This window comes from Pseudophryne corroboree, chromosome 3, assembly GCF_028390025.1.
Source record: "Pseudophryne corroboree isolate aPseCor3 chromosome 3, aPseCor3.hap2, whole genome shotgun sequence".
Taxonomy (NCBI): domain Eukaryota; kingdom Metazoa; phylum Chordata; class Amphibia; order Anura; family Myobatrachidae; genus Pseudophryne; species Pseudophryne corroboree.
In genome coordinates, this window is record NC_086446.1 from 189,072,721 (window position 1) to 189,089,009 (window position 16,289).

Here is a 16,289-nt window from a genome sequence, read left to right on the forward strand (position 1 = left end):
ATGCCCTGTCACAGTTTTAGTGCTCCCTAATAGCAAAACTGTGGCAAGGCATGCTGGGACTTGTAGTTCCTCAACAGCTGGAGAGCCACAGGTTGGCTAAGCCTGCGATTAGAGTAACATTTGGAATATGTATTGAAAATGCCATATTTTTGTTAATATTTTCAAATGATTAAGTATTGCAGTGTAGACTGCACAGTTCATTTTATGTTGTTTATTTTACTGTTGCCTCACACAGGTCTGACCTGGAACTGCAATTTAAGTGCTACCATCATGAAGACCGACAGATGAACACCAACTGGCCAGCATCTGTACAGGTCAGCGTCAACGCCACTCCTCTTACCATCGAGCGAGGAGACAACAAGACTTCCCACAAACCCTTGCACCTCAAGCATGTCTGCCAGCCAGGCCGCAACACCATCCAGATTACAGTCACTGCTTGTTGCTGTGTAAGTGTCCACCTTTCGATCCATTTTACTATTGAGCAATCTGTAGTGCATGTAAATGACAAACCTCTTATCAGTTGTGTGAAAGCAAGGCATAATTGCTGCCATGATGACCTCTTACAGCAGTGGTTCTCAAACTCGGCCCACAGGACCTCAAACCATTTATGTTCTCCAGGTCACCTGTGAAATGTTACAACTGGTAACACCTGTGCACCTGCGGGGTGACCTGGAGAACGTGAACTGTTAGGGGACCTGAGGGCCAGGGTTGTGAAACATTGTCTTACAGCATTGGTGATACTATATTATATGTTCCATTTATTTGTATTTACTGATGTACATCAGTGACTTGGGATGTGAACTGTTGGTCTCAAAAATGGCAGCGGCTAGTGAGCACACTCTGCTATAGAATAGCAAAAATAGCTTAGCTGGTTTTATTGGTCTTTGTGGTAACTTTCCTAGAGAGACTATAATAGTTGATTAATATTGGATTATTATTTCATAATGTTGTGTAATAAGGTAGTGGAATATTGCAACAATGTATTAGGGGCCTATTCATTATCACTAATGGGCTCGTTACTCATGCAGAAACACATGCTTTTTTTGTAATGGGACTATTCATTATTAGGGGCCCTTTGGGGGCCTCCTTGTATTCAGAAGACTGAAAGTTTTTAGAGTTTGCTTGCGGGAACCAAAACCATCGTCAGGTAGGGTTGATTCCCAGAGCCCCACTCCTTCCTATGGGATGGAGGTCCAGGGTTGCAAAGAGGGATACAAGCAGATCCCTCTGCACTACAAGCCCGGCAGCCATGAGTTCACTTATGCGCAGTGGGCCAGATCAGAAGGGATAAGTTACACTGTTACTTCGGTAGTAGTGGTAGGGATCACAGGGAAAACTGCTTTTCGGAGCAGTGATCCCCGCATTGAAGCTTTATTAAATTGTCCTGTTATTTAAGTATTCTCCACTGCAATTTACAGCGAGTTGGATACTTAATTGTCAGGGAATCCCCCCATGATAAACAGGCCTCCTAGAGTGTTATTATTAGTGGGTTATGTGCTTGTTATTGGGCCTGCTTATAGTGAATCTCGCTTCTCTGTCTCACAGTCGCACTTGTTCGTGCTGCAGTTAGTACATCGGCCTTCAGTGCGTTCAGTACTGCAGGGTTTGCTGAAGAAGAGGCTTCTCCCAGCCGAACATTGTATCACAAAAAGTAAGTGACCCATCGTCCTGTTCACCACAGATGTCCCTTGTAAAAGTGTGTTAATATATCATTGGCTGTAGCTATAAATCATATTTATATGAAGCAATGAAGTAAAATATTCACAGTTGCATTGTTGTGACACCACCAACAGAAACATACTTCTTTACAGGATCGTAGTTTTCAAGTGTGAGTTATGTGTTTGATCCTTCTCACCATGTTCCTATAAAGTTGTATTATTTGCCAGTAACACATGATTTGTTTGCCTAAGCAGTAAAGAGGAATTTCAGCAGCGTGGCAGCTTCGTCTGGTAATGCAGCTCTGAATGGAGAGGATGGAGTAGAGCAGACGGCAATTAAAGTGTCATTGAAATGCCCGATAACGTTTAGGCGGATCCAGCTGCCTGCACGGGGACATGACTGCAAACACGTACAGGTCAGTGCAGCACAGCAACTACCTGATGACACAGAGGTGGGACCTCCGTTAGTTAATGCATGCAGGATATAAAGTCAGGGAATTCTCGCTTGTTTTAGTGCAGCTGAGATTTTCTAATGTGAAAAACATTCGTACATTAGACACATTGTTGACCCAACTTAAATTAGCACTTCTTCTTTCCAGTGCTTCGATCTAGAGTCCTATCTTCAACTGAACTGTGAGCGAGGAACATGGCGGTGTCCTGTTTGCAAGTAAGTGTGATGCTTTTTACTGCTAATTTGATATAAATAAATGTTGGAGCCAAATCTGTTTCGGCTTGGTGTTCCATACAGAAGATCTCCTGTGTTCTCTCTCTCCATTAGTCAGACAGTATACTTTATTTTCTATTAATCTTAAGCCTTCTCTCTTCTACAGTAAAACAGCCCTATTAGAAGGCCTGGAAGTAGACCAGTACATGTGGGGTATCCTGAATGCAATACAGAAGTAAGTATGGCTTCTCTTACCACTGTGATATCCTTGTTTCAGTGAATTTATCCTTTGCATTACGTGTCCGTACTGGGCAGTTATCCAAAAGTGGACGCCCCATGTTTAATTCCCATTCATTTCTGCTTTGTTATGGTTGTCCTTCATTCCTTGTGGTCTGTAATAACTTATGCAGCAATAAAAAAATATATATATTTTCCTGTTACTGCATTGGACTATGTAGTCATGGTCATCACCATCAGCTAGGAGGGTTATCATTTAAAGATTGTGGGTATTGATTACTTCAGTATTTATATTGGATATGTACTTATATGTTTTACAGGGCATTAATCACATCCTACCACCCCACTGGTGTCGTCAAATATCCTACATGGGCTTTATCATGTACTGTCCCATACATTCTGCTGTATATGCTATGAAGTGCTCTAATTTTGCCGATATTCCTTGTTCCATAGCTCGGAATTTGAAGAAGTGACTATTGACCCCACCTGCAGCTGGCGGCCGGTACCCATTAAGTCCGAGATTCACATCAAGGATGATCCCGATGGGATTCCCTCCAAGAGGTTTAAGACAATGAGTCCCAGTCAAATGATCATGCCCAATGTTGTGGAGATGATTGCAGCATTGGGGCCTGGACCTTCACCATATCCATCGCTGCCCCCTCCGCCGGGCGGTGGTAATGCTAATGAATACATTGGACAAGGTAAGACTTATTAAAGCAGGAATGGAGATTGAGCTTTATTTGACCAGTGTTGCACGATTCTATGCAGGGCAGGCCAGACCGTACATCCAGTTAGAAAGCACACTGTAAAGTAGAAAAGCACTGTATATCTTTTATGTAACCTACATTTTTATAGTAAATATACAACATACTGCCAGGGAGACTTGATTTTATAATTTTGTATCTGCATCTCATTATTATTTAGTTGTCAGAATTTCTTTGTACTTCTGTGAAACTACATTTTGTTATACTTAGATGTTCAGTGACGGAGGTTTTATGTCTGAGAAATTGGTCAAATATGTAAGCTACTGTGTTAGCAGGTGTTTTGTTCCATTATTTAACTGATGTAAGTGACCATTATCAAATGTATAAATACGTGTCACTTTGATGGGCTTATTGTTTACAGGAGAAGGTATTTAGTTTATAACAATGGGTATAATCCCTCAGAACTAGATGATAAATATATTTAATATTCATCCAAAGGAATTGTGGGTGCAGGTATGCAAATTGCATAAAGGTGCATTTGCCTATTTTTACAGCTTAGATATAGCCAAGGCTATGAATACCAATCACTTCAAATTTTGTACATTAAGTATAGCGAGGGACTCTTGCGGCTATATATTACTAAAATACATTTTTACAAACTTCTGATTTCTGGTAATATTTGTTTGGGATTTAAAGCAGTGAGATGAGATTTTTTATTTCTGGCAATATGCAGTGTAAAATTGCTGTAAAACTACTCAGAAAAAGTGCAGAAAATCTGAGTTTTGCAGCTTAGTAAATACAGTATATACATGTATTCACCGATCACAAGTAACTAGACACTTACTATCTGCTTAGATTTATTCTATTCTTGTATTCATAGGCAACAGTTACCAAGGTCATGGCAACTTTGACTTTCCCCACGGAGCACCTGGTGGGACATCAATGAATGATTTCATGCATGCGCCGCAGCTATCTCATCCTCCGGACATGCCTGGTGGTATGTCATCGCTGGACAAACCTCTCAGTCACTCCATGCAGGACTCTGTAAGTAGTGATTACATTGATTGGTTGGTTTTAGCTCCTCCTTTAATCTGTGCGGTTTAGTCATACAAGTCAACTTTCTTGTTACCGTCTGTAAAAATCCTATTTCAGGCAAAGGTTGTTGTGAAGTCTTATTATATATCCTGTGATTATTTCCAGTCTCATTTCATCTTTCTTCCTTGATTCTTGACTCCCTTGCAGATCTCTCATGTGGGAAATTCTGAGCAGCCTCACGGCGCAATGCCTCAGGGTTTACACCCACCTCACCCAGGCAGCCAGCCTGGACAGCCTTTACATCATGGTGGACCAGCACCTCAGCCTCGACACCCACAGCAATCTGCCAACCACCCACATGGGGATATGTCCTTTAATCCTTCTTCGGTGTTAGAAGGTCAGCCAGGTGGACAGGGACCTCCTGATATGCCCGAGCCATCACTGGATGTAAGTTTGTGCATATTTCTATCTGTGTTTTCTCAAATATATAACAAGCATTCATTTTCCATGGGAGATACTCTGGTGCAAAATGTAGGCCTACGGTAAATGACTCAAGGTCCGAGTGATTCAGTTAATATTGCAAGCTTGCCAGACCAGTGTTGAGACCCAGACACAACTGCTTGGCTTATTAGAAGCTTTTCTTCTTTTAAATATTATTGTTTTGTCTGTTCATCTACCAAATATTTTATTTTGGCATCAATCATATATTGTTTTGGAATGAAACTGATCTCAGTGGTCTGCTGGGACTGCAGATGTGGCCTATCTGTGTTTGTAGTAAGTTCCTGGATATTGTGGCAGTGGCGTCCATTATGCTCCTGCTTATGTTTGAGTCAATTCATTTTTATTCTAGAAATGAAGGAATCAGTAAGTGGGTGTTCTGGATGGGTGGGCACCTGCTCTAGTGTTTTGTTTAGGGTCTTCAGGTTTTAGTTGCACCCGTGCAGAGTAGATGTAAGTTCATCCATTGTGTGTGGTTTTGGAGGGGTTTCAGACGTCCATTCAAGTGTGACTGATTAGAAAGTCTATTGAATGTATATAGCTATTTCTGTTTTTTTATGTGAGTGTGTCTGCTAATGGGGAGCACTCACCTTTGTGCAGTAAAGCGTTTAGTCTAGTATCTCCTTTCTGTGAGGTTTTTGTTATTGGTGTACCGTTTTGTCTTTGTTTGTTTTTTGGGATGGTTTCCTATCTTAGCTCATTTCTTCTGCTTTTCCCCAAGGGCATTTACCCCGGACACTTATCTCGGACCCTATTAGATGTGGGTGTACAGCGTTAGGAAATAGGCTTATAATTTAATAGCTTTGGGTTTTAAAACTCAAGGCTGTCCTCCCGCGGCTAATTGAATATGCTCCTATAAGTTGATGTCTTGGTCTGTATTTGCCATTTATGTCTGCAGCTATTAGGCAATGCAGGTATGATATTGTTTTGCACTCTATTTGCAATAACTCTACATTGTTATTACAAAGATCTTTATGCTGTGCATTTATGCTCATACAAAATAGTTAATTAACCTAGAACTATAACTTCATTGCTTGAGGAACATGGAAGGGGATTGGTCACAATACCGATGGTGGGATCCTGTCTGTGAGATGGCCAGCAGGGGGGGTGTGAAAGCTGCCGGCTCGGTGGTGAGCTGCGCCCGCCATAGGTTCTATTCCCACTGCATGGGAATAGTCCCTGTTAGTTGGCATGCAAACTGTCGGGATTGTGAGGGGTTGGGATGTAGCCGTTGGTATTGTGACCGATGGTCTCTTGACCGCCGGTCACATAACTACATCCCATGGAAGGATGCAAACCAAACACTTTTTCTATTACTGCTTATAATATGAGCGGAATCATCTGGGCAATACAGATTATAGCACCTTTTATTTCCTGAAGATCATATATTTCATGAATGTCAAGCAACAGAAGCATAAGATTTAAACCCCACAGCTTTGATGTGTAATGTGAATGTGTCAAAGCCACTACAGAGTTGGGCACAGTTTGGTATTTTTGTCATAGGTTGCAAACCATACTTTTCCACGTTACTTGTTAGGCGAGATGGAGGGAAAGTGGACTGAACATGCAGGAGAATCAGAGGACAGAAAAGATGGTGAATTATAGGGCCGGAATCAAGTAGCCGCATAAGGAAAAGTGTTTGTAGCTTCAGACTTTTACACCAGGATCTATTCAATTAAAGGCCCTTTAACTCATGCGGTAAATCTGCAACAAACACACAAACCAATAGAATCCGTGATAACTACCTAGAGCTATGGGTGTTTTGCGATCGCTGCGAGGACAGAAAACCCTACCTACCGCAGATTTCTGTTTGAGCATCCTGAGACTTGTGCAGTAATCATCATTAAGTGCAGCCTGCGGGCTTATAGTGGGCTTGCACAGGCTGCCATTGAATAGCCCCAGGCACTACTACAAGCCCACAGTAATTAGTGTGGCTAATTAGATTATTATTATTATTATTATTATTATTGTCATCCTTTATTTATATGGCGCCACAAGAGATCTGCAGCTCCCAGTTACAGAGTACATAAACTAATAATCAAAACAGGAAAACAGCAACTTACAGTTGAAGACAATATAGGACAAGTACAGGGTAAATAAACATGGCTACATCAGAAAATGACACTGACATAAGTATCAGGGTGGCAGAAAACAACAGGATTTGGGGCAGTCGACGATGGTTAAATTAAGAAAAGGATAAGCACATGAGGGAAGAGGGCATTACTCGTAAGAGCTTATATTCTAAAGATGTGGCCCATAGAGAAACAGATTGGGTTCTGTCCATTTTCTTTTCTAAAAACCTCATACCCTCTTTGAGTCTTAGTTTTTTTTGGTTTTGTATTTATTATAGTCTTATGACTATCCCAAGCATGTTTAAATATTCTGACACTGCTATTACCTGGGGGAAATGTAACAGGGGCAGAGTGTGAGGAGGTCTGGTATTTCAGCCAAGGTTACACGTATTTTTAAAGTGGCAGTCAACCAACCAAGTTGGTTTTGCCTAGTAAATGATGCTGCTTTAAAAATATGTACAATCTGTGCTGAAATCCTGGACCTCCCTCAAACTTTGACCCTGTTCCATTTCCCTGATGGTCTTCAGAACCGAATACAGTACTCCTAGGTATGGTCTTTTACCTGTATAGTGACATCACCAGTGCTCTTTTTAATGCTAATACATTTTTCCTATGCAACTGAGCATTCAACTGCCTTTCCCCATTGCTTTGATACATTGTCTGCTTTAGTCTGCACAAGCAGTGACTTTTATATCCCTTTCATTCACCGTAGTTGTCATTTTGTTGTTGAACATTTGAGGGCAATGGGTTTGAATTTGCAGTTTTTGGTATTACCCTGCAGTTAGCACACGCGTGTCTAGACTGTCACATACTGTTTCAACAAAAGTGTACATTCCATTCAATACTAATAGCAATGTCACTGTTGAAGATATTAAAAAGAACTCGTCCAAGTACAGATCTTTGGAGAGCCCCAGTGGTAATCTCTCCCTTTATGAATACATTTATTGCATCTCTGTCATGTATCCTTCGATCAATATCATTTCCAGTCTCAAGCATCCCAGTTTAGTTATAGATGTTCGATGTGGGGCTGTGCCTAGATAAGCTACAACTCAGTTCTACAATACCATAGTCATGCAGGCACAGCAGTCAATTAGATGTGTCCGACATATTGGCCTCCAAGAAAATCCATGCTGCCTGGGATCTTGTAAATTGCTGGATTTGAGATATTCTACAATTCTTTCTTTCAGCATTGTTTCCATTAATTTCCCCAAAAAGAGAGATCTTGGGAGCCTGAAGAAAATGCCCATGCTCCAAGATTGGTTCGGGAATTCTATCAACATGTAACCTTAACAATCCTGGAATAAGGTCGTCCGGAGGACGTCCCTCGAGAGGGGGGGATAATGTCAGGAACTGAACCTGCTGGGCCTTGAACCCTGGATTTCTGTTGCCGGCCCATTGTTGTTTTGCTTGTCTGCCACTAAGACTGTTCAAATCATGTGTTGGCCAGGAATTAAACCTGGGTCAACTGCATGGCAGGCAGCTCTGCTCACCCATACACCACAAACACCTGAATGCTTTTAATGTAGGAGGCATTTCTTCAGGCCGTATGTGCACGCGTTTGACCCTGTTGAACTCATGTGGGCAAAACGCAGTGGAGATGGAAATCAAAGGAATTGGAGGTGCAAGTTTTAGTTTCCTAGCAAATCGCTCCCAGAAGGACTATATGAAGCCTTACACAATGACTTGAAATGCTGTAGTAGTTAAGGTGAAGCTGCACTACACACTCACATTGGAGGAATAATGTATGCAGAAGATGCTTGCCCCCCTAAAGCCCAAGTTTAAAATTCATGGAGCATAGCAGCTGTGCTCTTTACAGCTGAACAACATACAGTAATGGCTAACACATCATTGCTTAATGCACTGTAAAGCAAAGTTTGATTATAGGTTAGCCACCAGTTATCATTATACAACCAGACTTTCATATGTCTACAGCTAAGGACTCTAGCACTAAAAACATTGCATTGGTTTTTTGTTTTGTTTTTTTTTGCATTTTGTTGTTGTTTTTATCTTTTCTTTTTAATTACCGTGACCCCCTTATATAACTTAGATATGGATGTTGATGGAGAATATTGCTTTGTATATCATATACGTGTTGCTTTCATGACAGACTGGGTAAAAAATAAAATCAACAATGCTTGAATAAGGGTGTATGCTTTCATAAAGAGGTAAAAAAATAAAAGGCATGAATATTAGGCCCACCGTTAGGCTTTCTCTAGTAATAGATATCTTAGGATATCCCTATTACACTTCCTGGAGAAGTGGGGGATATTGACGGCATTTTTTCTGTGGACTCACCACAGCTCTACCAATAGTGCATCTTTAAAGCATGTTATGTTTCACTAAGTAAATACAGTGGATTACGTTATACTAGTTTACTTATTCCCCAATTCCTGTATTATAAGCCACTCAGAGGCTTTCGCTATTTCGCCTCTAGGGGGAGCTGCAACACCAGACGTAGGAGCGATCATCCTGCAGCCAGATGTGTCGACTTTCTATATTATGGACTAGATTTGCTAAGTAGCCGCTCTTGTGAACCATCAATTGTATACTAGTTTAACCCCCGAAATTTGAAACAACAATATTAAGTAGAAAACCTGTCACATTTTGCTTTTAATATTATTTTGTAAGCCACCTAAACCTGCACCTTCATATTAATGTTGGTATTGCACCAGTCTGGAATATAAAATATGCCCATGGAAAGCTGTAAAGGTCTGTAGGGATTCTGGTATTTTATTTTTATTTCCTTTTGGAGCTATTCTATTGCTTTATTTTTTGTAACTGGTTTTATCAGGGCGTCATCTAATAAACTCTGTAAACAACAATTTTTCGTTATTGTTTTAAATGGAAAATAACCAGATTAAATATAAACTTTTAGTACTTGTATTTCGTCTTTTTATATCCAGAGGCATCTTTCCATGTGCAATGTGTGCACCCTGTGCAAAATAGATTTGTGTAAAGCTGAACACACACACACATATGTTCAGCTGTGCAAACTGTACATAGTATATACACCTGTAAAGACTAAAAGTAGTATTACACATCACCTATTGGACAGCCACATAATCAGCACCTGTCACCCTGCCCGCCCTTACTATATGTAGATATAGAACTACAAATATACCTCAATGTGAACTTGTGCCAAGTGTTACACAGTGTTAGTTACATGTTCAACCTATGTACTAATACATAATACTTTGTTTATAAGACATGCCTATTAATAATCATTAGTTCATTGCGCTGATTATGCTTTACTAAAGATTTGCTTAGGTCACCGATGGATGTTGTACGTATGACAATAATATGCAGATTATCAAGTCTAGCAATCATATCATGTATCTGATGGTGGAATTAATTGATTGAGCATGTAATTGTAACTGTTATGTGCAGCGTAATGATTATTTGTTATGCCCTTTCTGCAGTTGCTTCCGGAGCTAACTAACCCAGATGAGCTTCTCTCTTACTTGGATCCTCCAGATCTGCCCAACAACAGCAATGATGACCTACTCTCACTGTTTGAGAACAACTAAACTGCAGCTGCTTTCCCATTCCCCAGTCGGTAATTCAGCTGATCAGGACACACAAAGGCAGACGCAGTTCTGGAAACTCCACCCCTTACCCGTCATGTCTGCCTTCCCGGCAAGCTCGCAGCTGTGTTTGCCTCAGACTGATGCGCTTCAGTGACGCTGCTAGGGGGCATCGAGCAGCTCCAGGCTGCCTGTAGACCTCACACGTGGTGCTTCCTGGCTTTCCCATATTGAGGTTGATACATGGGAAACTTTGAAGAGAAAGCTCACACTAGGCAAGTTAAGAAGAAGAATCGGTGGTGGAGGTTATAGAGACATAAGGCCTACTGACGCCCATTGCTAATCCCCCCCCCCCCTCCCCCCTTTCCACATCACCACCAATCTCACACCAGCTGGAGAAGAAGAACTGAACCATGACATTGGGAGTAAGATGGAACAAACACACACGTGCGCACACACACACAAAGCACAACGTTCCCGAGCAGTGAGCGACTTGGGCAGACACACTGCTCACACCACACACAAGTGCTGAGATGGAGGATAGCCTTGCTGGGGATCTCCTGCATCAGTTCTTTGTTGCTATGGGGTACATTTCCTCCTGTTTTTATTGTGGCATTCATAAGGAGAATGCGCAGACCAGGCTGGTCAGACGTTATGGTTTCCTGAGTGCACAGACTTTACACAAACAGCATGGAAGCTAAGAGACAAAATGGACTCCTCCCCAGCAACTGGCCGCTCCTTTCTGACTTTCTCATTTCTTTTACTTTTATTTTAAGCTGCATAAAGGGGCATTGATGTTGGTTTAAAAAAAAGAAGCAGTTTAAGGGTTATGTTTTTGTTCTTAATTATTTTGCTTAACCCAACAAGACTGTTACATAATAACTGCCCTCTTTTTTTTTCCTTGCCTGGTGATTCTTTTCCTTTTAATATAAACCCACATAAAGACAAAAAAGTGTGTTCTTTGTGCAATCTTCCTTCCAGCCACCTTGTGGTCAAGAGGTACCTTTTAGAGGTGTGGGGGTGGGGTGGGGCCTAAATGCATGAGTCTGACACAGTTTCTGTGCTTCTGGTGTGTTAATGCTGCTTGCTTCTGTAAAACTGTTGTTATATTTGTACAGAAGTGCATGTGTGCCAATCAATGTTATTTACTTTCTCTGTTATTGTTTTCACTGCCTTTCTCCTTTGCTGGCCTATCGTGTAAGTAAAAGGGTTAAAAAAGTCTTCTGCAGTCACTCTAGCAGAGGAAGGTTTAAACTTTAAAGACTCTTCCTCTTGGCTCTATGTAAGCGTTGACCCTCTCTTTGTGTGTTCTAGCTTCATCTTTTGTCCTTTTTACAATATTCTTTTTTTATTTTTATTATTTTTTTTGCCTGTGTGTTGTGCTTGTACAGATGTGAATGACACACCAAACAATCCTATTTTGTTGACTTTTTGTTTTCCTTTTTCTATCACCAAAGTTGTATTTTGTACATTTTTTTTATTTAACGAAAAAAGGAGAGAAAAAAAAGGGGGAGGGGGCAAAATAATAATTTACTTGTTCATTTTCTTCTCTAGCAGTTTGAAATTCCTGACATTATTTTTTTTGTGTGTGTGTGCCTCCATTGTATAGAAAGTTAGGCTTTTATAAAGGCATCTCCACATTTTATTTGTTAGGTTTGTCATTTTCTAAATTCCAGTGTCTTAGCAAGGTAAGATGGCAGCGCTCCATGCTGTTCATATGCAATTATTTTAAAGAAAAAATATTGTAAATATGTTCAGATATTTTAGAAATACGTGTGGCTTTGCGACTTGGTTTGTTCTTATGTGTGTGTGTTTTTTTTTCTTTTAATAATGCCAAGTCACATCACTCTCTCGTCCAACCCCTTCCATCTTGAATTTGCAGCTATGCCTGCAGTGATATTTAATCTGGAAACATCTGCAGCCACTGTGGAAGTGAAGAGTTTTACACCAAGTTATAAGGCTCTGTTTAATACAATGTAGAATTTGCTTGTATCCGAAAAGTTAACACCCTTTGTCCAGTCTGTGTTACATGTGTTACCACTGTGAGCTGATTTCATTTTGTTAGGGGCTAGTGAATTTACTTACCATGACAACTTTGCACCTTTACAATCTGGCAGTTACGCCAACAAATGCACAGAATATATCAAACCTGATATGATCGTAGTTTATTATTACTCACCCAGAAAGGTATAAATCTAATTAAGATAAATTGCAAATAGGTTGCATGGATATAAATAAAACTAGGCTTCAAGTAGCTAATAAACAACAATGAAACACTTGCACATGATGTCGCTAATTCCATAAGCAGGGGTTGTTAAGCATGAGCAACAGAATGTGCTCTTTATCCTGAATAGTTAATAATTAGAGAGCATTATCCTCTGAAGGAGTTCACTTTTTCCCCCATGTATGTGCAGGCAGTAAACTTTCTAACCACTCTTAGCACTCTACGTTGTGGCAATTCTATCTTCAAAATGCCAATTTTGTGTTTAATATTTTTTTTATTTGTACATTTCTGCATTCCTCTCCAGCATAAATTATTATTATTATCGTTGTTATTATTATTATTATTATTATTATTATTATTTTGGGTCACACAATCCAGAAATAGAAGTAAAAAGCAGTGCATATCCCCTTCATAGCCTGATGGACACCTACGACCTTGTTGTGTGAGCGTATGCCACAGTACAAGCAGAAAATCTATATTTAATTTAAAAAAAGCAAAAAAAAAAAGAATAAAAAAAAAAGTTCCAAGGCTCTCTTCAACTGGAATCAAGTTTACCCATTCACTGTAAAGAGGGGAAAAGGGATAAGAGCATTGCCAGATAATGCTTTGACCTTTCATATTTAGAAAGGGTTAAAGAACTACACACACTCTTTGTAAATAATGTATATGAACAGTAGAGACATAAAACACAGACACATTCATTTTCCTGGGAATGTGCATTTGTTTGGTTTTTATTTTGCAAAAAAAGGTGGTTAGAAAACGTTAAAAAAAAACAAAAAAATCTGTGTTTCCATATGGCGTGGAAATAATCCTATATTTGGGGAGGGCAGGCAATTTGATGGGCGGGTGCATTTTTTGTGTGAAATCACAACATTTGTTTCCACTCCTGTAAAATACTTTGACCCTTTGTGAAAACATTTTTTTTTTTAATTTTTGTTTATTTTATGTACATGTAATATTTTAGCTGACATGCATTAGTCCTGTGTATTTTACGGTGCTACATGAGGTAAACACACACAAACACAATGAAGAAAATAGTGGATTATGGGGGAAATAAAAAAAATAAAAAAAGATTGTAACCAAATTCTCTTTGTACAATTTTTGATATTCAGATCAGATGGGGAAATTTAAAAATACATGGTACAATCTGTAACACAACATGCAAAAAGGGCCACTGTATTTTGTCTGTACATTGTATGTACAATTTAATCATTCATATTTGTATCCCCTTCACTGCCAGAGGGAAAAGGTTTTGTCGTTCTGGCAGTGAAGGTATAAAGATGTTCAAAAATACCGTAATTGTGCTTTTTAGTCTTGCAAAACTGTATGTAGTTAGTTGTGTCCACCTTATATTTATCAAATAAATATGTACTCAGATGAAACCTGCACAATGCCTTATGTTTTCATTTTATATTTAAAGTGTGCTTTCTATACACTGAAAAATATTGTATACATCCATCTATCTATCTATCATTCGCCACTCGTGTTCCTTCATTTCTCTTTCATCCACTAGGGGACACTGGAACAGTCTTAGACATTAGGGGTGTGAAGCTTGCAACCGGAGGTGTGGCACAATTTAAAATTAGCATTGTCTGCACAGCCGGCTCCTACCCCTTCACATCCCTCCTCCCTCAGTTTGAAAAATTGTGCCGAGGAGGTACAAGCACAAGAGGGGAGCTCCTGCTCCCTGAAGATTTATTTAATTATTTATTTATTTTATTTTCTCTTCATTTATGACCCAATCCCTCCTAACTAAAGGGAGGGTGCAGGTTTTAAAAACAAAAACGGTAAATGCCCGATCCCACCTAAATGAAAGGGGGTGCAGGCTTTACCAGAAAAAAGTCTGCGTCCTCCTAATAAAAGGGAGACAAAGTTCAGGATTCAGAGACAATGTTTCCCACTACAGGGGTCGGCATCTCTATACTGACACCAACTGTGAGTACTGTCTGTTTTAGATTAGCCCCGCAGGAGTTGCAGCGTTAAGCTCACAGCGGCGGCCGGAAGATCCTCAGCCACCAAGGCAGGCATTGTGGCTTAGTAGTAAGGTCACTGCCTATGTAGCTAGAGGTCTGTGGTTCTAGCCTTTCATTTCACTGAATGTTTTGCGGTTTGACAGCGGCGGGGAGATCACGGTCAGCGGCGCAGCAGGGAGCGCGTGCGCCTGACCGGAGTTTTCCACCCGCCTCAGACGTGCAGCTCATACCGGCGGACGGATCCTCAGCTGCCACTGACGTCAGCGGCGGGGGGATCACGGTCAGCGGCGCAGCAGGGAGCGCGTGCGCCTGACCGGAGTTTTCCACCCGCCTCGGATCCTTAGCTGACACTGTGGATCAGTAGGACAGCGGTGGGGCGCAGCAAGCGCGTGCGCCTGACCGGAGCTTTCTGCCCGCCTTAGGCCCAGCGTGCAGCTCATAGTGGCAGCCGGAAGATCCTCAGCCGCCACTAACGATGTTAATCACGGCGGCGGGGAGATAATGGAGTCAGCGGTGCAGCGGGGAGCGCGTGCGCCTGGCCGGAGTTTCTACCCGACTTACAGTGAGCAGCGTCCCCAGATAGAAGATAGGGGCACAGATGGCTGCTATTCCCTAAGGTACAGTTTTATGTTGGCTGTAGAAGTCACAAAAAAATTTCAATTGCGGCTATCTTAAAAGGATGGTGCAGGCGCCAAATAGGGTTAGGGGGAAGATACGCCCCCTATACTTAAGCAAACCAGTTGGATCAGAGGGAGGGATATCACACTAGATAGAGCTCCCTCTGCTGTTAACACTTATGGTACTGAAAATGATCTCCTGTAATGACAGAAGGGGAAACATACAATTTTTAAGTTATATTTTCAAGGGATTCTATTAAACGATCCTGTGGAAAATAAAAAGAAGCGATGGTTCGTCAACCACAACATCGAAGCAGAATCACAGTTGGATGTGCGTTGGGTTGCAGAACGGCTGGTATTAAAAAAAAAAAAAAAAACACATTATTTTCTCTAAAAACCTTTTGATAATATACAGCCACTTGAATCCAGTTTACCTTTGCTTCATTTATCCGTCACAGTCTTTCTCTTCCTAGTCTAAAGGGTGAAAGCACTGCAGACTGGTCTGGGATGGGATTTAGTCAATATGTCTAAAGCACCAACCAAGACCTATTATGTTGGGGATCTTCACGGAAATGGCGGAATCCCACAAACAGCACTCTGAATGGGCTGCGGGATTCTCAGACGATGGAAGAATTTATCATCAGGTTAATGCCACCCGCGCAGGCAGTAACAACTGTGCGCAAGGCAGTTAAATGACCTCTTCCTATTATACCGGAATAAGAGGAAGAAGAGGGTCTCAGATTTCCAGGGCTCCCAATATTTGTACGGCCTTTCTCCTCCTAGTCGAATAGGTGATAGGCTGAGTGGTATGTATTCAGTAAGGAAAATAGGAACGCAAGAATTACTGTGGTTGCTCAAAGAAAGGTGCACTAAAGTTAACTCCCCTGGGGTGTGCGACTCTAAAAATGGGCACACAACCAAGGGGCAGTAATCCGTCATGGTTCGGAAAACATACCCTGACATACACTGTATTTTAACATTTAATTATGGGCTGCGGTCCTTTTGAAAACAGAGTAATTCATAGTTAGAATTACTCCATTCGCAGGGGTATAACAAAATTACCAGAAACAATGCGGAGACCCC

General features: G+C 40.9%; 1 protein-coding gene across 14 annotated transcripts in view; it reads left to right on the forward strand.

Moving 5' to 3' along the window:
• Positions 1 to 14,007, forward strand: part of ZMIZ1 (zinc finger MIZ-type containing 1) — a 455,946-nt gene extending 441,939 nt beyond the window's left edge. For 13 of the 14 annotated variants that reach the window (XM_063958712.1, XM_063958715.1, XM_063958716.1 and 10 more), the window contains 9 exons: positions 236 to 446; positions 1,546 to 1,651; positions 1,914 to 2,074; positions 2,258 to 2,325; positions 2,489 to 2,557; positions 3,013 to 3,260; positions 4,144 to 4,307; positions 4,506 to 4,745; positions 10,288 to 14,007. In XM_063958712.1, coding sequence (XP_063814782.1) covers positions 236 to 446; positions 1,546 to 1,651; positions 1,914 to 2,074; positions 2,258 to 2,325; positions 2,489 to 2,557; positions 3,013 to 3,260; positions 4,144 to 4,307; positions 4,506 to 4,745; positions 10,288 to 10,395 — 1,375 coding nt within the window. In that variant the 3' untranslated portion in view covers positions 10,396 to 14,007. Of the gene's footprint in view, positions 1 to 235; positions 447 to 1,545; positions 1,652 to 1,913; positions 2,075 to 2,257; positions 2,326 to 2,488; positions 2,558 to 3,012; positions 3,261 to 4,143; positions 4,308 to 4,505; positions 4,746 to 8,055; positions 9,743 to 10,287 lie in introns of those variants that run through there. The other variant, XM_063958722.1, reaches the window with a different exon arrangement.
• Positions 14,008 to 16,289: the final 2,282 nt, after the last annotated feature.